Genomic DNA, 24,077 nt, shown 5'->3' on the forward strand with positions numbered 1-24,077 from the left:
TCAGATGCAACAGGGTTTGCGGTATACATCCCTAAATATGAGATAGGCATTAGCAAAAGAACATCTGACAACCTAAATGTTTATGCTGTTGAATTATGTGCTATAGGTATTGCATTAGAATGGATCGAACAATCCAGGGTTAGCAACATTTTAGTATGTAGTGACTCTGTATCAGTTCTTATGAGTATAAAGACTGGAAAAGCTTCAAGAAATATTATATGAAATCTTGAAAAATAGTGTGTGTGTGTGTGTGTGTGTGTGTGTGTGTGTGTGTGTGTGTGTGTGTGTGTGTGTGTGTGTGTGTGTGTGTGTGTGTGTGTGTGTGTGTGTGTGTGTGTGTGTGTGTGTGTGTGTATGTGTGTGTGTGTGTGACCAAAATCAGAAGGTAAGAGTCTAGTGTGGAAAAAGGTAATGGAAATATGTCAATATACCAATGGGATCATGAAAGTAAAGGAAGACATCTATACATGATTCAAAATAAAGTAGGTATTATAAGAGAGATGTCAAATAGAAGGAAAGAGCAAGTTGTATTAACAAAACGTAGGATTGGACATAGTAAGTTAAATGAAACTCTTTGTATTTTAGGAAAGCGTCCCACAGGTCAATGTGATGAATGTAAAGAGGAGGAAACAGTCAGTCACATTTTTATGTCATGCAGGAAATTTACACAAGAAAGGCAAGAGTTGAAACATAATTTACAAGAAATTGGTATTGGACAATATAATGTAAACATATATTAGAATGGGAAGAGAGAAGAAGTAAATAAACATTTATTTTATTTTCTAAAGAGGACTGGACTGGAAAGAAGAATATAAGTATGAAGTGACAAGATAATAAACAGCAGGTGGCAGTATTGCAACGTTTTGGATGCCAACTGCCCTAAAACACCAAGGAAGAAGAAGAAGTTCCTCATTGGGAAGTTTTGTTTTGCCCTGGTGAACATCTCTGAGCATTTCTTCCTGCGGTGTTGTCTTCCTGTGGATTACTCTTGGACTGTTTATTCTCTTCGTGATTGTTTGCTGCCTGTCCCGGACTGTTTTCTACTGTGGACTGATTTTTGTAAGTTTGCTGCCTGACTTTACGCCTGTTTTCAGATTACGAGTTGTTTTGTCTCTTGTGTTTGCTGGATAATGACCCTGATATTACGACCGAGACAATAACTGTACGTTCACACCGCCGCCGGCGAGAGCGGCAAAATACGCTTTCGCCGCCCTGCTAACGACGGCGTGCAAGATTCGTGGACGCTCTGATGCTCCGACGTAGATCGAATGCTTGATCTTTTTTTAAACTTCATTTAAAGCGGCCGCAAGCAAATAAGCATATTGATCAGTATTTGTGCAGACTGGCCACACGTAGGGTATAAGTTAACCTAATAATATATTTGAAATGTGAAAGTAAGAAAATTACAGATGGAAAGAGATTAACAATTATATTTACTTTGCAAACGAAATAAATAAATTCAATTTGTGTGGTGTGGCTTTTGTGTTTATTTTCAACTACGAGTCTAATTTCAATATGCAGTTTATAGGACGTTTACTAGACTTGGCCTTTACTTAACATTGATTTGTGTGCAGTCTACATTACAATAACTGTCCTGGTTGTAGCCTTAATGCAATTGGTCAAATCAGTGTTGTTTACAGCAAATGAATTGCAAATGAATTGCATTCCTGTTGTAAAACAAGCGTTCTACGGCGAAAATGTTGCCTATAATAGTGTTGCGCGGCTTTTTCTTATCAAACTCACAATATTATTATGGATGATCAAGTTGTTGCGTTTGGTGTGGCGCTAACTTCTCCTCCATTTTGCTTGGGAACCAATGTTACCTGGCCTGCGTTCGCTGGAATCCTCTCAAACGGAGCACTTCTACATTCCGATTGGTTGCCGCCGAACCGCGTCATGGCGCATTACCATAAAGTTGACCTGATTTCAACTCCCCTCGCTCTCACCGTCGGTCCAAGACGCGCCGCGCCGCCTTCGCCGCAGCTCGCCGCCGGCTCTCATTGAAAATTAATGACTTCCGGCCACTTTGACGCTCTCGCCGGCGGCGGTGTGAACGCACAGTAAAGCTGCAAATGATCCTCACTTTACTGAAGCCTCAATTAAGTGAAGTTTTGAGTTTATATTATGGAAGTGCCATAAAACCGGAATAATGTTATGTATGCGTTATTCTGCCACTGGTTTGATGTATTTTGGGACTTTGGTGCTGAATCTCCATTAAAAAAAAATCTCTACATATTTTTTTGGTGGATTGAAGTCTGTGGAAATATCGTTTAAATGGGTTTAACTTTTATTTTGATGTTAATGTAGCCTATGTTTTTAGTCATATCTGTGACCTGTGTATTAGATTGCAGTTATTTTTAGGAAGGATGGTAATTGACCCTTCGCTAAGCCCCGCCCTCCCTAGTTACTGTTGCTACGCCTTGTCAAGCATACAGTGTGTATGCACCGGTGTCAGACATTCCCAATGAGATAATTAGTAATTTTTGGCGAACATGTGAAATATCTGAGAGAGCAAGACAAAGGGGACAGCAGTATGCATTCGAGGGATATATCTACGACATAATATGCAACCGATTAGAGAATAATTTCATAAAAAATGAAGCTAAAGCCTATAGTCCCAGAGCAAGCAGCGTCTCATACACTAACCATTCAAATGAGAAACAATAAAAAAAAAAAAAAATCAAACAGTTTATCCATAAATCTTGTGGAATAACCTGGAGAGCAGTGATCGGATTGGGTTAAAGTTACTCAGTCAGGGGTAGCCTAGTAGGCCGTCGATTAACAAAATGCTGAAATATATTTTAAAGTATGTCAGTGAGCATCCGTCTTGTCTTTATTCGTCTTATTTTACATTAAAACATATGCATTATGAACAAAGAACCCTCATTATTTCCAACTTCCAAGCAAAAGGTGTTTTTGTTAATCCTGTCGACACTTAGTTGTGAATGGGGTCTCCCACACTGCTGGATCACGCACATAATTTCTCCCCTTGACTTTATATTTTCGGGAAGGAAATAAATTCCATTCCTGCGTCCAAACTTTGAGGATACTGGGAATCAGATTTGCACAATCCATACGAACAACGCTTCGGCATGTTTCCCCCCGCTCGAAAGCTTGCCAGACCGCCCACGCCTAGTTACGGTTGCTAAGACACGATTGGCCAGTGGCGGTTTTCAGGCGTAGCTTAGCGAAGGGTCAATTAATGTGTCTTTTCTAACAGGGTTCTCAAGTCTCACGCATTGGCCGTGAGACACGCAATTCAACCAGCTCACACGCCACACTTTGTATTTCTCACGCTGAAAAGGCAATGCCAACCAAGTTGTCCTACAAGCTTTATATATAACGTTGTAAACGAGGCGCAGTCACACAAAGTGAAGTTTCCTGCCGCCAGCATGTATCTCGACCAGATTGCGTTCGTTACTAGGCAACATAGATACGCGAAATACGGAAGTTGACGGAACATTCTCGGCCACCGTACATTCGTTAACGTTACTAGGTAACCAACAACAGCATCGCGCGAACACACGTTGTGATGGAGAAGGGAAGTTGGCAGAAAGGTTGTCTAACATTTTTAGGCTAGAATATTTAATATATAGCCCGTCGTATACATTATTATTGATGCAGTCAAAAACTCTACAACTACTTTGCAACCAGGCCAAAAGCTGAGGCTCAGTTTGGCTAGCTTACGTTATCTGAAACTAAGGGAAATGTTAGAGGGTATGGGAAGGAATGCAGATGTATTTCTTCATTTTATTTTAAATTATATATTATACTGTATTAATAGTCTTTCTAGTTACATTAAGGCTACATGTATTAAAGCAGAGTGCTCTGGGTAATATTTTATATCCTGACAGTGAATCTGAATGTACTGTTCTCGCTGAGGTGTAACAACTTGAGTCTCTATAAACTAATATAGGATAAGAAATGTTGTTGAATTTATTTCTAACAGTTTTGTTTGAAAGTTGGTTTCCTTTAAAATCACAGCCTTCAACTGAAATGCTGGGAAATGTGGGATCATAGAGATAGAATGAGAGATAATTTCTTTAATTAGACATACAACAGAATTAGGGATGGCTTTAGTAATAGATTTAAATTTGGCCTGATCGCAAATAAGATTATATTTAACACAGAAATTTTCATATGATATAATTCCACTATTACTATCAATTAATGGGACACTGACCAAAGTTCTTGTCAAACAGTGATTTGCTCCTAACCATAATATATCTTTTATTCCATAAAGGTGTATTGTGTGGTGTAAAGTAATGATTGTATAAAATCTTCCAGTATAACAAAACCTGTTGATGAAATTGGGATAATTTAATTGGCAGACGTTGAACGGTGAAATCACAGCTTAGTAAACATTGTATTCCTCCTAATTTCTTAAACAATTCTCTGGGAATTTGAAACCAAAAATGATTGTGGATTAAAAAGGATTTCAACCAATTATTATTTAAAATCTTTTGTCATCTCTACTCTTCTATTGTAATGGGTTTTCTTTCTCCAGATGTAACCAAAGTTAACCTGATACATTTTTTTAATGGCTCTAGTTGAAATAGCTATTCTGTATGCAGGATAGATTAATCTTGAAATGCTTTCCATCTTAGTCAAAAATACTCTACCTAATTTCGCAATAGCCAAGAGTTAAGTTTAAATTTGACATTTATCTAATAGGCCTACTTTCCACACATTCATATATTCATTTTCAACAGAATCTTTTGAAATAAGCATTCCTAAGTACTTAAGTGAGGCTTATAACATCCCTATAAAATCTAATGTTAAGTGACATTGATGAATTGGCATTAATTCACACTTGTTCAAATTCATTTTTAAACCGGAGGCTTTAGAGAAGGTGTGAATTATTTGTAATATTTTGGGGACCTCTGATAGCTGTTTCATGAAAATGGTAGTATCATCTGCAAACTGGCTGATGATTACTGGCTGGCCAAGTAGTATCTCTAATGGGGCTACGCTTGAGTTCTTGATAAAGATAGAAAGCATCTCCGTGGTTATAATTAAAAGAAATGGAGAAATAGGGCAACCCTGTTTTATGCCACGATTGATTGGATGTACCTCCTGATAAAGAAACCAAACTATTAGAATTTTCGTAAAGGGATTTTATAATATTTTGAAATTTATCTCCAAAACCAAACAATTGTAAACAATCAAAAATAAATGTGTGTTCAATTGAATCAAATGCCTCGTAGAAGTCAATGAAAAGAATAAAGCCATAATTTTCTATAAAATGTCTGTAACCTAGAAGATCAAGCACTAACCGAATATTGTTGTGTATGGATCTCCCCTTCATAAAAACCGGATTGGGAATCACTTATGATTTTGTGTAAAAATAATTTCAATCTGTTTGCATATATAAGGGTTAAGATTTTATAATCAGTGTTCAATAATGTGATTGGTCTGAAGTTATCTAAAATGTTGGGGGGGGGGTCCTTATCAGGTTTGGGGATTAATGTTATGATACCTTGTTTCATAGTGAGAGGGAAAGTCATACTTTCAGTTGCTTTTTTTAACATAAGCAAAAATGGATCTTTTAGTAAGATCCAAATGAGTTTATAAAAATTGCCCGTAAGGCCATCACATGCTGGAGATTTGTCTGAAGACAAACTACTTACTACTTTATAGAACTCCTCAGAAGTAATATCAGCATCACACAGCGCTACATCTTCATCATCTATATGGGGAATAAGATATTTAATATGGTTGAAAAAGAATATTTCATCGTCCAGGGAAAAGGTTGAGGAATATAAATTCATGTAGAAAGAGACAACTTCCTTAGTGATTGAAGCTTCATCTGTGATTACCTGACCCTGGGGCGATAAGGCTTTTTCTTTTTTTCTAAATGACAGAAGTATGATGTACTACTTTCCCCATTCCCCAATCCATTTGGATCTGGATCTGATAAAAGCACCTTCTGCTTTACGAAGATAGATTTCATCAAGATTGTTTAGAATATTTTGTAGTTTCTGTAGATCATTATCAGTAGGTGAAGTTATAATATAATAGATATTTATTTCTTTAATAATATTATTTCAGATAATCTGTTACTTCTATTGATTGTTTTTCCAAAATGAATCGAATATTCTCTAATTTTAAATTTAAGGAATTCCCATTTACAGAAATAGGATACTATCGAATTATCAGACATCACATTATAGATTGTGGCTTTGATACCTTCATTAAATGATTGGCTTTTTAATAAACTAGAATTGAATGTCCAATACCCTTTATTCTGTCGGCTAACACCAGGAGTTAACAAAGTTTATAGCGGAGACTGAGGTTAACCAAAAATCTATTCTTGACTTTGCTACATTGTTTTGTTTAAACCATTAATATTGCTTTGCGTTATGATATTTAAATCGCCAGGGGTCCAAAAAATTGTGAGTGGGACAAAGATCAGTTAAAACAAGGTTATAAGTACTGTGGTTACATCTGGATGGACATCTATCTAGCCATTCATAACTAACCATGTCAAAGTCACCACCCATTACTATAACAGCAGTTGGATAAAGGAGTTGGAGGTTTACTATGACATTAGAAACATCTGAAATTAACTGTCTGTTTTGAATTAAATTATTGAACCCGTAAACATTGACCAGAATAAAGTAATGAACATCCATTTCCAGAGCACAAATTAGCCAGTGACCGTTATTGCTAAATCTAGATGTCACTACTTTACCAGGTGAGTTACAGAACAAGATGGCCACACCTGCTGATCTAGTAGACCCATGATCAAAGATAATTTTGTCACCCCATTGGTTTACCCAAAACTTTTCATCCTCTGGTTTTGAGTGTTTCTTGCAACAAAATAAAGTGTGCTTTTTCACCCCTGCAAAACAAAAATATTGATTTCCTCTTAGTGTTCTCTCTTAAGCCCCATAAACAAACAAACTAACAACCATCAGTAGGGGTGTGCGATATATATTGTCTGCGATAATATCGTAATTGTTGTTTTAACGATGTGCGATTTGGCATTATCAGAGAGAGAGAGAGAGAGCTCTACTACGTGATGTAGTCTTGTAGATTAGACTAGTACGGGTACGCATTTAGAGTGCACACTTTCACTGCGTGATTTAGTCTTTATTTATATAATTTAGTAATAAATATAACAAGAGTGCAGTTTTCTCCAAATATCAGATTGATAATAAATGTGATATTGATTATCGTAGGTTTAATGTTTCATAAACAAGAAGGTAATATTAAGTGACTTACATTTTAGACACCATGCATGTTTTTGCTCTATTTTGCGAACGAAAATAGTTCATAACAGCCCACACACGGCGGTGATTCCTTACTGAGTGAATCAGCTTTTTGAACGAATCAGTTGACTAGAATAGATTAAGATAGTCAAATGATTAGTTATTCGAATGAATCAGCCGTTTGCATGAATTGGTTGAATCTCAATGATTCACTCATTAACAGTGACTTGCTGCCCCCTACTGGTGGTTTCAATTTCACATTTAAAGTATCTTTTCTTGTTTTAAATCATTTTAAATATCAATATTGCAAAGATTACTTTTGTTCATTCTGATTTCATTCGATTGGTAACAGATTGTGTCTTATTTTTATAATTTAATTTGATTAAATTTAATGAAATTGACACAATTTAATTATAGGTTTAAAAAATTCCTTTAAAAGGTAAAAATGCCAATATTAGGTAAAAATCAATTGAAACATATTGGGAAAAAAAATGAAGAATATCAAAAACTTTAGGAGTCTCTGGCCACGACAGTCCTAAACCTGCCAAAGTACCAACAGAGTACACACTCAGCAAAATATCGTCTAATAATCGTTATCGAGAAAATCCCAGAAAATATCGAGATATCATTTTTTTTATATATTGCACACCCCTAACCGTCAGTAAAAAATAGTCCAACAGACTATACTTTGACGAGAAGAAAGAAAGAACGCCCAAACAGGTAATGTTCCTTCAGTATGGATTCGCTGTAGATGAAACCATCCAAAATGATCTTAAAGTCAAAAGGCCTTATCAAACCTTAAACAACAGGCCCCTTGATCCTATAACGTTACCTTGTGTGCTCCCAAGTGACTCTCTGTCCGTTAATGTATCTAGCTCCACCTCTGAAGTACGCACGCTTTCCAGCATCTCTTGCTTCTTTTATCTTAGGCCACAGTACAGCTCTGATCATTTTACTTATACTTATACCGACCCTGTCGGCTTTGCAGAGGTCTTCGATAAAGCTGATACGAAGTTCTTTGCAGATCGCGTGGATACTTGGTCATTCTCCACAGTGCATCTCGATGCAATCTCTGAGTGAAGTGAATTATGCATGTCTTGTTTTGTTTTCTTCACGCCTACCAATTCGATGAACTGTGTCCACAATCTGGTTGATGCTCGAGGACCATGATGGTGAGATTTTAAATAGTAAATCAGCGACCGCCTCACGTATGTCTTCACCTTCCCTTTCTTTTAGTCCACGAATCCTAAGATTCCACCGGCGTTTATATCTTTCTAGCTCAAGAACACGTTCCATTAGATCTGCGTTGTCTTTCTTTACAGCCGACACATCACAAACAGCCGATGGTAACTGCGTTTTGCAGTCTTTAATTTCTGCCGCATTGAACTCGACAGCCTTAGCTATAGCTGTAGTTCTCGAGTCCGGTCTTGGACTCGAGTCCTGACTCGAGACCGTTTTTCTATGATCTCGGACTTGCTGGTATTCGGGCTCGGACTTGTCTCGGTCTCGGCCACTGGTCTTGCCAAATATAGCTTTTGGTCTCGACCGAGTCCAGGTGTCTTTATTATGTTCCCAGTAGGCACAAATAAAAGCCATTTATATGTCCGCCGTTTATTTGCTCTGGTGTGAGCCGCGATTGCGCCAGAACCAGCCAGTCATCGAGATATAATTCAGCACGCGCACTCCCCGGAGTCAGGGGAGAAAGCGCCGCGTCCATGCACTTCGTAAATGTACAGGGTGCTAGGGACAGACCGAACGTCAGAACTGTGTATTGATAAGCCTGCCCCTCGAAGGCGTATCTCAAGAATGGCCAGTGATGGAGGTCTATCTGAATGTAAAAGTATGCGTCTTTCAGATCCACAGTGAAACACTGCTATTATGAGGTATCACCATATGTCATCATTCTGTTTTCTTTAGATTAGAAGATAATATGATATCAAGGGGAGTGTCTATACTTAAAAATCCTGGGTGTTGTGACACTGTTTTTGCTTTTAGATCAACAAATAATAACCCAAAATGATTGTCTTGATAATGTCTTGCACAAGACTTTTTTTCCCCCTGTCCTGGACTCGGTCTTGACTCGGACTCAAACCTTTTTGGACTCGGTCTTGTCTTGGACTCGAACCTCTTTGGTCTTGGTCTTGTCTTGGACTCGACAAAGGTGGTCTTGACTACAGTCCTAGCCTTAGCTATGCTAGTCAACATGGAGTTATGTTGCAGCTGGGTGCCTAGTGTATCCACCTTAACAGTTAGCTGCTTTATTGCTTCCAGGACCGCATCCATACCTTCTTTCCCTGCTGTCCCCGTGTCCTTCCTTTTAGCAGATGGTGTGATCTTTAACGGTGAGAACGGATCTTTTCTTTTAGTTTTCTCGGTGGAATCCACTTGCATCTTTCTAACATTCTCATGGCCGTCAGTTGAGTCGTTGCTGCGGGAAAAAGCCAGATTCTTTTTTTTTGTCGTCATGGTGCACAATTCTTTCGGTGGTTTAAAATTCCCAGTTATTAGTCACTTCAAAAGGATTATTTGTTATCATCTGGGATAGGCCTAGAGAGCTCAATAAATGCAATGCACCCGGTCCGCCATCTTGCCGGAAGCAAGTCTGCCGTTTCTAAAGTGTTTCTAAAGTGAATTCCTACTTCTTGTTTTAGCTCAGTAAACAATGTGTTTCATTTGTGTTGCTGGGTGAAATCTGCTATATATTTAAGACATTTTTTGACTAAATTCACTGGTGTGTAATTTGATTTGTACGAAAGTTTAAAGACAAAACATATAGCCTATTATCTGAATAACCAGATTCTCTTGTTTAATTATATAGTTACCTTCTACACAAAACATAATTTTCAGCGTTAAAAAAAAATCATGGCAAGATTCATCAAAATCATTTTTGCTGAAAAATAAGCACATTATCTAGGAATATAAATGCACTTATATCATAATCTTGAACAACAGTTGTCGTTCACATCTTTACTATTAACAAGAGGATGACAAAACTAACCTTTGATACATCAAAAATAGTGTTCAACCGATATATCGGCCGATATTTTGCTTTTTTAAAATATCGGCATCGGCCGATGAGTTTTTCTGATTGACGGTGCTGCAGACTTTAAATTTGACGGGCGGCGCTGAGAACACCAGCACCTCAGAAAACGGCAGCGCCTGATCACAGAGCGCTCCCTCACATTCTCAGTCTTCATTAGTTTTCGATCTCTGTCAGTCATATCTAATACTTTGTTAGACAGAACCGGTAGCTACAGAACTGGTAATCAAAGAAAGTAAATGGTTGGCGAAAAAGTAATGCGTTTGCTTTTATATTATTTGTAACCGAAAAGGCAAACAATCAGGCTAAAATACTTTTGTCATTTACCGTCAACATTCAGCAAATGCACATCTACATGATTTAAACAAATCTCTGAATATCTAATAAACATTTAATTTCACAAACCTTGCAGATTTAATCGAATCCAGCTGTGATATCTTCTGAAGTGTGCATTTGTAGCCTGCATAAACGTGTTACTGCGAGTGACAGTGGTGTGAAGTGAGTGAATGCGAACAGAAGATCAGCTTCACAGGAGATGCGATCAAAAAACTTTAAATCCTTGATTTTAAAATATACTGTGCTATATTCAGTTGCCCACTGTGTCATATTCATGTTGTTTTCACTGTGTGCTGTATGTAAAATTAGCGTTGCCTTGTCAAAAGTCAAAGTAAAAAAAATATGATTATCAGTGCGCATGAAATTACCAGATTACAGAGTGCCCTGTTACAGTTTTTACTTAATTTTTATTCACATTCATATATTTTTAAACAATTACTTTATTTGTGAAAAATACTGTAATAGGATTGCAGATTCAAGAAGTTGTCATCTAAAGCATAGGGCCTAAGCATGCTTATTTTAAAGATTTTTTATAAAGTAAAATATATAAAATATAAAGTGTGTATAAAAAAAAAAAAAAAAAAAAAAAAAAAAATATATATATATATATATATATATATATATATATATATATCGGCCATCGGCCACCCTACTCTCTAAGATATCGGCATCGGCAATCAAAAAACCCATATCGGTCGACCACTAATCAAAAATATAGTATTTGATAAGCAGATCTCGCTTGTTTTCTGTTATTAAATCAGGGCTTGCTTGAAAATTCACATTTATCCTCCATCTAACTCCTTATATTAAAACATTAAGTTGTTAGAATGAGTTAGGATGTTTCAGACCAGATGTAAGTGAAAGAGCAAAGACAAGAACTGAAGTGAAATTTCAAAGGTAATGATGCTGTAGTTTGTTTCAGCCTATTGACGCTAGTGCTGTAGCGGTGGGTCGGCGAGACTTCAGACCTCCGTTTATTAAGGAGATCTCCAAGATTTCTCTTCTTGGCAGAGCGGTTCACAGACCTCTCCCGAATCATCTCCAGCAACAGCCTCCAAAGCACCACTAACTCCGCCTCCGTTTCCCTCGTAAGCTGATATTAGCATTTAAACATTCTCTATGATAAAAAATGTTTGTAAAAAATATTTTAATAACACTGTTTTGGCGGTTATAGAGTTCTAATGATGGTGTTCAAATACATAACATTAGACAAACGTTAGCCAGCTTATAGTATCATGATTCAGTACGCTAGTTTGTATTTATTTGAGATTAGGGATGGCAAAAACTAAACATTTTCTTGACCGACCACCGAGCCTCATTAGCCGGTTGAAACCGGTTAACCGATTAGTTTAAAATATGCCACGCTATTTGAAATAACAGCCATTTCGAGCCGCGCCTGCAATTTCGCAACTCTGTCGCATCTCTCTCTGCCTCCCGCTCACACACACACACACACACATACACTGCCCCGGCGCCGCGCTTCCACTCACGACACTTTTTTTAAATCCCCTACAGCGCGAAACATGAGTCCCGCAAACGCGGCGCCGAGGAGCTTGTATGTAATCGGAGGACAAATGGCTCCTTAGTTTCGAAATGGTTTGGGTACAAGGTGATCGCGTTGAAAATAAAGGCGTTGGTCTAGCATTAGAAGCTCATTTGAAACATTGCAGCGGCTCATTTAAGAAAATGACAGCTCCGAAGAGACTCCGATTAGTTTGAGGTAACGTTATGTGATAACAATAATAAAGAAAGATGATGATCATCATCACCTTATCTGTTACCACTGAAATGCAGATGTAATGTATTTCTACAGTACTGTATTTAAGCACTGTATCACACAAGTTGCAACTTACTGAGTCATTCTTTTTTGGTGAAATGGTCCCACACACTAACGTTAGCCTTTACTTTTCGCAAACCTTATGAGCGCGTGAACATAAACGCGTGAACACAAACGCTGTGACCTCGCGCCAAATGTTTTTATTGGTTTATTAAGTAGAAACAGGCGAGTTATGAAAAATTGAGTGTGAGGGATTTGTTCACTTCACACAAAAATATCTTCGATTAAGATGGCTAACTGTAGTAGCGTTTAGTCCACTGTCTATAATACCTAATTTAGAGATCACTTTTTTTTTAACCGACTACCGACAACTTTGATCGGTTAACGTTGAGACGGTCAACCATCGGTCAAACGGTCATCGGTTAGCATCCCTATTTGAGATACATTATGGTTTTTTATTTATCGAGCAGCAGAAAAATAATCTTTATATTAATCGCCCAATTAGTCGTTAGATTAGTCGACTAATCGATAAAATAATCGTCCAATTAATCGTTTAGTTAATAATCGTTTACCCCAGCCCTAGTTGACACCAATAAAACGATTTAATGTGCCAATTTACTGAAGATCTCAGACATCACCATAATGAATGAGCTGAAAACAGGGAACTTTTGGAGACAAGAGGCTTTTCAGCAGCTCAGTTAAACATGATGACTCTGTACTTTTTAAATGCAGATTGGATAAAAACACAGTGATCACAGTTCACACCTGCAGTGAAGCCCCTCCCACAACAATTCACCAATAAATACTGGGAATATTCCCATCATCCTACAAGAGAAGGACAAACTCCAGGAGTAGCAGCTGAAATCTGTGTGACTGTTAAAGATGGAGTTTATTAGAGAGGAGATTGAAGACATGAGTGATCCAGAACCATCCAGAATAAAACATGAAGATACTGAGGAACAAACAGGTTGGTGTCCATTCTTGATTCTTCATTGTTGATGCTTTGGTTGATGTCAATTAATACGCAGTATATGGATGATAAATGATATACATCCAAATAATCATAACCTTTAGCAGTTGTCAAACATATTTTGATTATATTAACAAGTGAATGACAGAACAAAAAGTGAAATATCTGATCTCTGTTGCTTTCTGTTAATAAATAATGGTTCACTTGAACTGATTCTAACTGTATTTCTGTGTATTTTAGACCAGGTGAGAGTGAAAGAGAAAAGACAAGAACTGAATGAAGTGGAGGAGGAACATCGTAACTTTACAATTCAGAGAACAAAAGCCAAAAAGACACACACATGCACTCAGTGTGGAAAGAGTTTCACAGACAAAGGACACCTTAACACACACATGAGAATTCACACTGGAGAGAAACCGTATACATGCACTCAGTGTGGAAAGAGTTTTTCTCATGCATCAGGTCTCAGGCATCATCTGCACATTCACTCTGGAGAAAGGCCATTTAGCTGTGGTCAGTGTGGTAAAGATTTTATTTCATCATCAAATCTAAAAAAACACCTGAGAGTTCATTCAGATGAGAAGCCTCATTTGTGTTCTCTCTGTGGAAAGAGTTTTTCACGGCTGGATCATTTTAAACTGCACCAGAAAACACACAATGAAGTGAGAGATTATATGTGCTTTGACTGTGGGAAGAGCTTTACTAGATCTGAGCATCTGAAACAGCACCAAATAATTCATACTGGAGAAAAACCTTACAAGTGCTCATATTGTGACAAGAGTTTCACTCAGTCTGGACACCTGAAATCACACAAGAACGTTCATACTGGAGAAAAGCCGTACGACTGTACTCAGTGTGAGAAGAGCTTTAAACATAAAAGAAGCCTTCTGACTCACATGAAGATATGTCGTAAGTTGTCACAATGAGCAACATTTCATTTACCGTACTACTGTAATCAGTGTGAGAAGAGTTTCACCCGATCAAATAATCTAGTGAATCATATTAGAAATGATTGTTCTGTGTCACAGTGAGCAAATGTTTTGTTAGATTCACATTAAGTAAATGTGTAGTTAGTTAAAGTCCCTGTAAAGTCAAAATTAAGTATGTGTTCTGAGTTTGTCATATCACAGAAAAATGTGTTATTAGCCAAACAGCCATGTTTGAATGAAAAGCCGGCAAGTACATAAAATAAGCTATCAAAATCTTGAAAAAATGAGCAGTAGTCTCTGCTCTCAAACGTTGGGGGCGTGTCCGCTGGCTGCGCTGAAACCACGCCCCCTCGCGGTAAAGCTGCCGTCGCCACAATCAACTGTCACCCGCTACAGCCGGAATGGATGCTCCTAGCAGCTTATTAGGTTAATTAACGTTATAACATAAGCACACAAACTTACACTCATTGGTGGGCACGCACTGCCGATGATGTCACCAGTTGTCGCCCCGACGGGAGGATGAAGGCCGAGGCGGGAGATAGTCGGTTCGGCTCCATTCACCAGTAACAGCGGATTATCAGTGAATCCCAGTTGTCTCCGCCGAAAGTTTATACCACTATCCCGTGTGAAATAATCACTACAGAGGCGGGTTTTGGCGGTGATCCTCAGATCTCCATCAAGGTGGCTTTTCACAAAATAAATCCACCTCTTCTTGATGTGATCGTTTTTAGGAAATATAAATAAGGACGCCGATCTTTTTTGTTCATGATCGCATCCAGGTAGTGCACATTTCCGTGACGAAGACATAACTAGCAAACTGTACGCTGTAGTAACTATAATAGTACTGACAATAACTTGCGATTGAGAGGCAAAACTTATGTGAATGTGCTCTATTTATATTGTTAGTGGAGTGGCCAGCCTCAGGGGCTCCAGTCACCGCGTCATCAGGTAGGGGCGTGTCCAGGAGCTCAGGCACTCCAGTGCGTCATCGAGCCCCGTGTTAGCCCCGCCCAAAAAATCCGGAAAATAGCAATGGTGAAAAACTGTTTAACGGTCTAACTCCACAATTCAGTACTTCACAGTTCACAGTCTTTGTAATATGTTTTAGCAATACATTTCTAACATTTATAATGTGTTAGAATTTTTTTTTTAAGTTGCCTTTACAGGGACTTTAACTAATAAACTAGTGCTGCTGTGAAATGCCACAAGAAAAAAGCTAAAAATATATATATAATCCGTACGTTTGCACTCAGTGTGGAAAGAGTTTTTATCATGTATCAGGTCTCAGTTATCATCTGCACATTCACTCTGGAGAAAGCCGTACGACTGCACTCAGTGTGAGTTTATAAAAAGCCTTCTAACTTACATGAAGATGTGTCGTAAGAAGTCGTCACAATGAGCAACATTTAATTCCCATGTCAAATACATTCAAGTAAATGGTGTGAGATGAACAAAATATGGAGTTGCTTCCAAAAGAGAGGGTCGTGGAGTTTGCATTCAAAGAAACAACAATAAACATAATTCTATGATTTTATGATGCGAGGCTTTTATTTTGAAAGACTAGCATGAAAGCTATTGAGACTTCTGTCAGACTCATTAAAAGCAACTGAGAAAAACGTGTTTTCCTGATTCAGAGATGTGTAAAACTATATGTCAGTGTCATTATTATAATGTTATTTTTATAACTTGTCATGAAATAAAAAGTCTCACTTTAGGAATACACACTTTCCCAGGGCCGGCCCGAGGCATAAGGGGGCACCTCAATCGAGTTTACATTTTTTTTTTTTTATGACTTAAACAAGTGACATAAATGAATGAATGAATAATTCAAGACAAGAAAATTCTGATTTCAGGATCAATATACCTGCCAACAACTGCTGCTGTGTCTGCCAGCGTTTAAGTCATGCGCATAATCTTGACACCTCGCGAGTGCATAGACAATTCGTGCGCAACTGCGCGTAGTCACGGTATCGGTTTAAGTTGGAGAAAATAGCCGCAGGGGAACTTAACCTTCTAGGTGTAAGGGTAGCAGTTTGAATAGATAATAAACATAGCATTATGACCTCTTCTCCACTTTATTATACCACACATCAGGGCCCGTATTCCTAAAGAATCTAAGAATCCTTTTAGAAAACGTTTAATTTAGCTTAAAAACTTTTACGTAGGAGTCTTAGCTTAAGAGCGATTCGGGACCGATCTGAGAGCAACTCTGAGTAAGGAAAAGACAAAAACTTTTATCTTAGTGAGGAGGCGGGGCTGACCCCGTTGCTATGTATGACACAATCTTTTGAAGACTGTGATTGGTTGGTTGTCCAAGAAGGAAAAAAAGAGTGATTAGGGTCTATTCTAAGCCTCCACTTTGAAATTACATGCGTTATTTTTCCTATTAGACCATTCTCATACACACACACACACACATTATATTTGTGTATATAAATCCTTATTTACCATACTTTTAATTTCCTTTAAGGTATTTGATTGGATTAGAATGATAAAAACTGTTCCACTGTCTATTTAAGTGGTGGTTTGAATGTTGGTTTTAATGTAGCAAACATGGAATAAAAAAAACAAGAAGGACAAGAAAGCTCAACTGGACAGAGGAACAGTGTTTACTGTGAGCCCAGTTAGTGGATGAACACAAGGCCATCCTTAAAGGATAATTCCGGTATTTAACACTTTGAGTCTATTTTGTAGTTTGTTTTGGATGAACTAGGGTGGTGGACTTAGAAATGTTGACGATGGGTCCTGTCTCGACTTTTTGACTATTTTAGGATCGCCTCTGACCGCTTCAGAGTGGATGTCTATGGGCATGCTCAAACATGTCCTTAAAACAACCCTTAACGTTCATTTACAAAACTGTGCAACTCACCGAGTGGTTAGTGGTGTTCGTTGATAATTAAAAACAAATATATCGGCGCAATGTATGCTTTCAATCCGTGTTATTTGCTATAGTGGAACTATTTTTCAGATACCTCACAACCGCGTATAAACTTCCGCTCGATATTTGAATCTGAAGCGTAAGCACACTCCCGACCACTTGATGGCGACAACAAGGACGCTGGACGGTGTCTAGGCACCGTAAAAAAAGTCACAGTCGAATATGGCAAGAATTTGTGCGGTCAGAAACTGCGGTAAAATCCCTCCAAAAAGGAGTTGTCATCGGCTTCCTTTCCACAACCCTGAATGACTAAAGTTGTGGCTTTCATTCCTCGGGTTTGACATAAACACTCCTTTAGATGTTCTTCGAGAAGCTGACCATCGTGTTTGTGCCTTTCACTTTCGGGACGAGGACTATGTTCAATCTACAGGTTCTCGAAAAGAAAAGTCTCCGAATAAACTCTATCTGAAAAGGACAGCTGTACCGACGCTTATTGGACCAACGCTAGACGAAGAAGACCTTGGGGTCTCAAAATCGAGCGGGTCCTCCAGAATCCACCTTTCATAATCCATTTTAGATGTAAGGATTTTTTGTTTGTTTATTTCGCTACTCCGGGAGCACAGTTGCTCTGCTCACGCTAGCCTTCTGAGAGACGGAGAACCGAGCGAAAAGACTACAACCAAATGTAAACAGACCCCTTTCCGTTTCCGGTAGCGCAGTAATATCAACGAGCACTGAGTCCTTCAGCAGACATCAATGTGATTTTAAAAAATGGCAAATAAAACACGACAGAAACTGTATTTCGCTACGCTACTTGTTTTGGAACATCAACGAACACCACTAACCACTCGGTGAGTTGCGCAGTTTTGTAAATGAACGTTAAGGGTTGTTTTAAGGACATGTTTGAGCATGCCCATAGACATCCACTCTGAAGCGGTAAGAGGCGATCCTAAAATAGTCAAAAAGTCGAGACAGGACCCATTGTCAAAATTTCTAAGTCCACCACTCTAGTTCATTCAAAACAAACTACAAAATAGACTCAAAGTGTTAAATACCGGAATTATCCTTTAAAGGAAAATCAGGCCGGGTGTCACAGCACAGAAGCAGACGTGGGAGCTTATAGCGGTCAATTATAAATTATTTACGGTTCATTCCCCCTGCTTGTGCGGAAGCCTGCTATATTCATAAATGCATTTTTTTGAGCCTGCAATGTGGGAATGTCCAGTGGAAACACAATGAACTGCGACACAATAAGAGGTTCTGAAAGTGCTGTAATTGTTTGTGATCACTCTGCTTACAGAAGTTTGTGACAGACCCAAATCATCACTGCTGCGTTGATGCATTTTCCCAGCTGCCAAATATCTTAATGTACAGTAGTGATTTCATTTCTGGCACTACGCCATTCCTGCGCTGTGTCGGAGATGTTATTGTGTCTCTAATAAGATCGGTCACAAACATGATCCCTGCACGATCTAATCTATAGTGTCTTATTAACTCACTGTCATCTATTGTCTGCAACACATTTCTTCTCCCTCTTCGTCTTTCTGCCATTTTCTCCTCTGCTAAAAAAAACTCTTAAGCCTCTTAAAAGTCCTCGTCCGTGCTCCTAACAATGTTGACCTTAAGACCTCTTTTAAGGGTTAAGATGCTTTCTGAATTACTTTTTTCTTTACTAGGATTTTTTCTTTAATTTTAGGAGTAAACGCCCACATTTCTAAGAATTTTCTTAGAATTTTGTCACTAGGAGCTACTTTTTGCATTAAGATTCTTTAGGAATACGGGCCCAGATCACTAACTTCAAAAACCTGCGACACTCCAGTACCAAGTGCGCACGACCAATTCCTATCTACGGCAAGCCCCGAGGGGAAAAATAGATTACATACAACGAGCGCCAGTACATCATTACCGGTATTATAGTAACAGACTTTGTTGGATTATGTCATGTACAATCCAACAAAGTCTGTTACAATAATAATAATAAATAAGATTTTGAGGAGAGTTACACTCTATTGAGATAGTTGAGAAATAATATTTTTACAATTTTCAACAATAATTGTCATTGTTGAACCCTTGCTCTTATTATGTTCTCAGTTTTGTCATTATTTTAGCAAATAATTTATTTTATATGTTTTGAGACAGTTTGTTTTAAGAAGTTTCAAAGAGTTAGTAAAAGAGTAAAGTAAAAGTTAAAACTTTTTTATTTAAGTAGGCATCTATTTTTTATTAAGTATTTATTTTGTATTAATACATAACCTCACTGTATTCATTTATAATGTATCATTATTGCGTGACATTTGTGTCAATAATCGTCAAGCACAGGTGACTTCGCGTAGTCGGAGGGGTCCCCTAAATCAAATTCTGCTTAGGGCCCCCAAAAGGCTCAGGCCGGCTCTGCTTTCCGGTCTTGTCACTGTTGTCAGACGTTATACTGCATTTACGGCGTTCGCTGTATATCATCACTTCATTATAAATAATAATAAATTAATAAATAAATGACGCTCAGAGTGTCGTAGTTATGTTGTCAATTAGTAAGTCATGAAATTACCAAAAAGTACCAATAAATTACGTAACTGGTCGTGTGTTAACTGGGAAGGATCTGCGTGCAGGAATGATGTTCATTCTATTCATCAGAAGAAGTTTCCATGTTTCTTTAATAGTTCATGTTAGTATTGTGTATTTACTGTTGTTTCCGTTTCCCCAAAATGCCACTTCACATTATTTCACTTTGTGTTATTTTGTACACTTTATTTTTGGCGGCTCTAACAACTTTTGTATTAACAAAAAACTACATGATCTGTAAGTCGACAACATATGTTTTTACATGACTTCAACTCATCAAAATAATACTTTATTTTTTTAAGTTATACAACATGCAACTTATTTAAGTCAGTTTAATGTCATTTAAGTTGAAATGACTTGTTGATTGTACTTAAATTTAAGGCTACATTTTTTTAATTTTTTTTTTACAGTTTGTTAAAAAACTACAGTTACAGTGTAGTTTGGTACTGTTTTTTAAAAGCCTTACATTTACTGTTTATTCATTCTTATTATTTATGTATTTGTTACCATATTTGTGAAATACATTTATTTGGTTCTCAAAACCAGTGTGTGTGTGTGTGTGTGTGTGTGTGTGAGAGAGAGAGAGAGAGAGAGAGAGAGAGAGAGAGAGAGAGTGTGTGTGTGTGTGTGAGAGAGAGAGTGTGTGTGTGTGTGTGAGAGAGAGAGAGAGAGAGAGAGAGAGAGAGAGAGTGTGTGTGTGTGTGTGAGAGAGTGTGTGTGTGTGAGAGAGAGAGAGAGAGAGAGAGAGAGAGAGTGTGTGTGTGTGTGTGTGTGTGTGTGTGTGTGTGTGTGTGTGTGTGTGTGTGTGTGTGTGTGTGTGTGTGTGTGTGTGTGTGTGTGAGAGAGAGAGAGTGTGTGTGTGTGTGTGTGAGAGAGAGAGAGAGAGAGAGAGAGAGAGAGAGAGAGAGAGAGAGAGAGAGAGAGAGAGAGAGAGAGAGAGAGAGAGAGTGTGTGTGAGAAATGACCATGGTAAAATGTCCCAGTTGAGAACTGCTGATCAAAACTAACTTTAGCTGGACAATAACTTTATTCTAGAGCTGCTGTAAAGCCAAAACAATCTCTGTTACTTTAATTTCCTATTATCACTGTAAAGCTGCTTTTAAACAATCTATATTGTTAAAAGCGCTGTATATACTGTATATGACCTGACTGACCTAATTTAGTGTAAAGAATTATTTGTATTTTTTTTTCTCACTGGATAACTGCTTTGTAAAACCTGCTTCAATAAGACATGTTCATGTAATTTACTTAACCAATGTAAACTATATTATATCCTGATTGTACAAGAATCATTTGATCATTTGAATCATTTGTAAAATGTTAAACATACTGAAAAATAGAAATTAAAAATAGAGTTGGTTGTTTTCTTGATTTTAAGATGGCATAAAATGCCATTAAACTGCTGTAGTAAGTTGCAAGTGTGTGCAAATAATGTATTTTTAGCTTTGAGAGGTTGGTTTTTTTAACTGTTCCGGTTCTGAAACAATTAACTATAAATGTTTTTTTTTTTTTTTGCTAAATAATATTTTGCAAAATGTATATCATATTTATTTTGTTGTGGACGACAGAAGGAAAATATATATATATATTTTTATGAATAATATTTTGAGTTCTGTGAGTGACGTCATTTGTAATGGACCGGGCGCGCGCGCTCAGTCAGAACAGCCCGTGACTGGAGAGAGCTTGTCAGGTGAGATATATCCAGCTGCAGACCCGCAGCACCACCATTTTCAGAACCCCAGTGCCAGAACCCCAGCGCCAGAACCGGAAGTGAGGGAGGGGCGGAATTATTTACAATGACACAAGCATGGTTATTTTTGCAAGTATTTAAAAATATTAAAAATTGTTGCACCTTTTAAATAATATTTAGGGTATGTTTTTATTACACAGAGAGTCACTGCTCGTTGTATGAACTATAACTGGTATGTGACAAATAAAGAGCAAGACAGTGCTCGTGTTGTTTGAAGACGTGAGAGTGCGCGCGCGCGGCCGGGGCTCTCTCTCTCTCTCTCTGCTCGTTAAGCGCCCTGTCATGCGCAGCAGTCATTCTATTCCGCCAAAAAGCGGACGATCTGACGGGTTTTAGAAGATTTAATACAACCTGAAACTAAAAAACAGACCCGACCTCTATTTGAGACCGGACTTATATTTACCCAGACCTGCAGCCACACCAGGCGTGTAAAGAGACAATCGTCTATTTGGGACTCGGCTATTATTTGAAGTACGGTACATTTTTATGGTTTCTTTTAAAACAATGCCGGATTTTCTCTCTCTTTTTAGATTTTTGACATTATTTTACATAAAGAAAAATGCATGCTGCACATGTTCTTGTGAAATAAAGTATATTTTATATAAAATGACCATAAGTTTCAAGCATTATTTTCACGATCAGGAAGTAACTCTCATAATACAATAAAACGGATAACTATATAGAATTATATTACACAAAATCAATGTTTTAAATGCTTATTGTACTATACCTTAATGTATCATTATAATAAGTATAAAGTATGACATTTCTTGTGTAATAATGACGTTTCGTGTCTAAGCAAATTACGCTCCAAAACGTTAGGTGGCGTTACTCGGTTTAGAACGTAAGCTCCGCCCCTCACTTCCGGTCCTGGCGCTGGTGTTAGAACGTAAGCTCCGCCCCTTACTTCCGGTTCTGGCGCTGGGGTTCTGAAACTGGTGGTGCTGCGGGTCTGCAGCTGGATACTATTGTGTCAGGTAAGTCTCTGCGTTAAAGAGTGAAAATAGGCTGTATTAAGGTAAGTTTTAGGTTTATGTAAATTATGGAAGGGTAAAAAAAACCGGAACAAGTTTATGTATGCGCTTTTCTCCCAACAGTTTGATGTATGATGTATTTATGTATTTGCCGCCTGCGCGCCGTTTTCCGTGTTAACAAAACTCTCCACATCTTTGTTGATTGAGTGTGTGGAAATGTCGTTTAGTCTAGTAAATGTGTGTAGCTTTCATTTTGATGTTAAAATGTATATTTATATCCATGTATTAGATGCATTGCAATTATTGTTAGGGATTATATATATATATATGTAATCCATATAAGTCAAAAGCACATTTTTAGTACATAGTCATACCTGGAAACATATCATGTTCAAATAGGCTATATGGGCCATTCCACAGAATTTGTTCAAAGTTAGAGTTGGAAACATCTTGAAAAGAAAATTGTCTTTTCCCATAAATTTCTTATAAAGTATTCTTTTTTAAAGTACCCTTACATTGGAACAAATACTATAATTACATCTTAGTTGGTGAGTTTATTTTTGACCGAACATATTTACATATAAGCAGAAACTGGCTAACAAAAGCTTATTTGTTGTCTATTTTAGAATTAAAACGTTATAATCTATCCAAAAACTGTGAAATGATGTCTTTCATATTTCATCTGTAACATAAGCAACAGCGCCGATATGTGCCCTTAATTCATTCACACACAGAAACGTGATTAAAATTTAAAGTCTTTTTGCGTTTACAGACACTATCCCATATCGCAATTAGAACAAAGCACAAGAATAAAAAACTTACTCACAATTCGCGGCTAGATCCGTTTCTCCTTGAAATGAAAATAAACTAGCACATTTTCTGAGGTAAATGTCCCAGGATTATTCCTCACAGCCTCGCAAGACGAAATAGTACATTAATCTGATGATTACATTTGTTGTGTTATCGAGTTTATGAGGGGCGTTGACACTTTGCATGTGATGCTTCAGATCATTTGCGTTTGAATAACGCACGCTCTCCTTGGGCGTGTCAAATTAGCAGAATATTGAGCTGAGAGAACGTTACTGAGATCGGCTGACACCTCTCTCTTTTTTTATAGATTACATAAACAGAATATTTATTTTAATTTTGAATTAGATATTTTAAAAGTACAAACTTAAATGATTATAAAGATATACTGCTCATGCCTGGGTGAATAGTATTCGCTGAGCTTTGTTTAAGTTTAGAGACGTGCTCCAGAAAAAAATTAACGGAGACAGAGAGGCAGAAAGCACACCCTGTTTATTTTAGGGCTGCAACAACTAATCGATAAAATCGATTATAATCGATTATGAAAATCGTTGTCAACGAATGTCATTATCGATTAGTTGGTCTGCTTACGTCACGGGGAGCGTTTACTGGTACGCACACACACGCAAGGTCTCTCTCCCTCAGGCGCTCTGCCGAGCGCGCGCGCTACACGGTTTGGAGCAGTCTCTTCTGTCTCGCATGCGCGCTCTTGCTTGCGCGCTCTAGATTTCGGGAGTTTGAACTAATTCGCGGGCATCAGGGAGCCGCAATCAATATGCGGGAGACTCCCGGGACTTCCGGGATCTTGGGATGTCTGTAATGTATTTTGTCTCGAGCATCAGG

General features: G+C 37.9%; 3 protein-coding genes across 3 annotated transcripts in view; all 3 read left to right on the forward strand.

Moving 5' to 3' along the window:
- LOC143715491 (uncharacterized) overlaps positions 1 to 24,077 on the forward strand; it is a 659,702-nt gene that overhangs the window by 405,773 nt on the left and 229,852 nt on the right. The gene's annotated exons all lie outside the window — the stretch shown is intronic.
- Positions 1 to 24,077, forward strand: part of LOC143716536 (uncharacterized) — a 66,165-nt gene that overhangs the window by 12,568 nt on the left and 29,520 nt on the right. The gene's annotated exons all lie outside the window — the stretch shown is intronic.
- Positions 890 to 15,868, forward strand: LOC143715463 (uncharacterized). The gene is made up of 3 exons (XM_077207289.1): positions 890 to 1,059; positions 13,100 to 13,334; positions 13,578 to 15,868. Exons 2-3 carry the CDS (start codon positions 13,250 to 13,252, stop codon positions 14,261 to 14,263), a joined length of 771 nt encoding a protein of 256 aa, XP_077063404.1. The 5' UTR covers positions 890 to 1,059; positions 13,100 to 13,249; the 3' UTR covers positions 14,264 to 15,868.

Source organism: Siphateles boraxobius, unplaced genomic scaffold (genome assembly GCF_051911475.1).
Source record: "Siphateles boraxobius isolate OS27281-9 unplaced genomic scaffold, OSU_SipBor_1 6, whole genome shotgun sequence".
Classification (NCBI taxonomy): domain Eukaryota; kingdom Metazoa; phylum Chordata; class Actinopteri; order Cypriniformes; family Leuciscidae; genus Siphateles; species Siphateles boraxobius.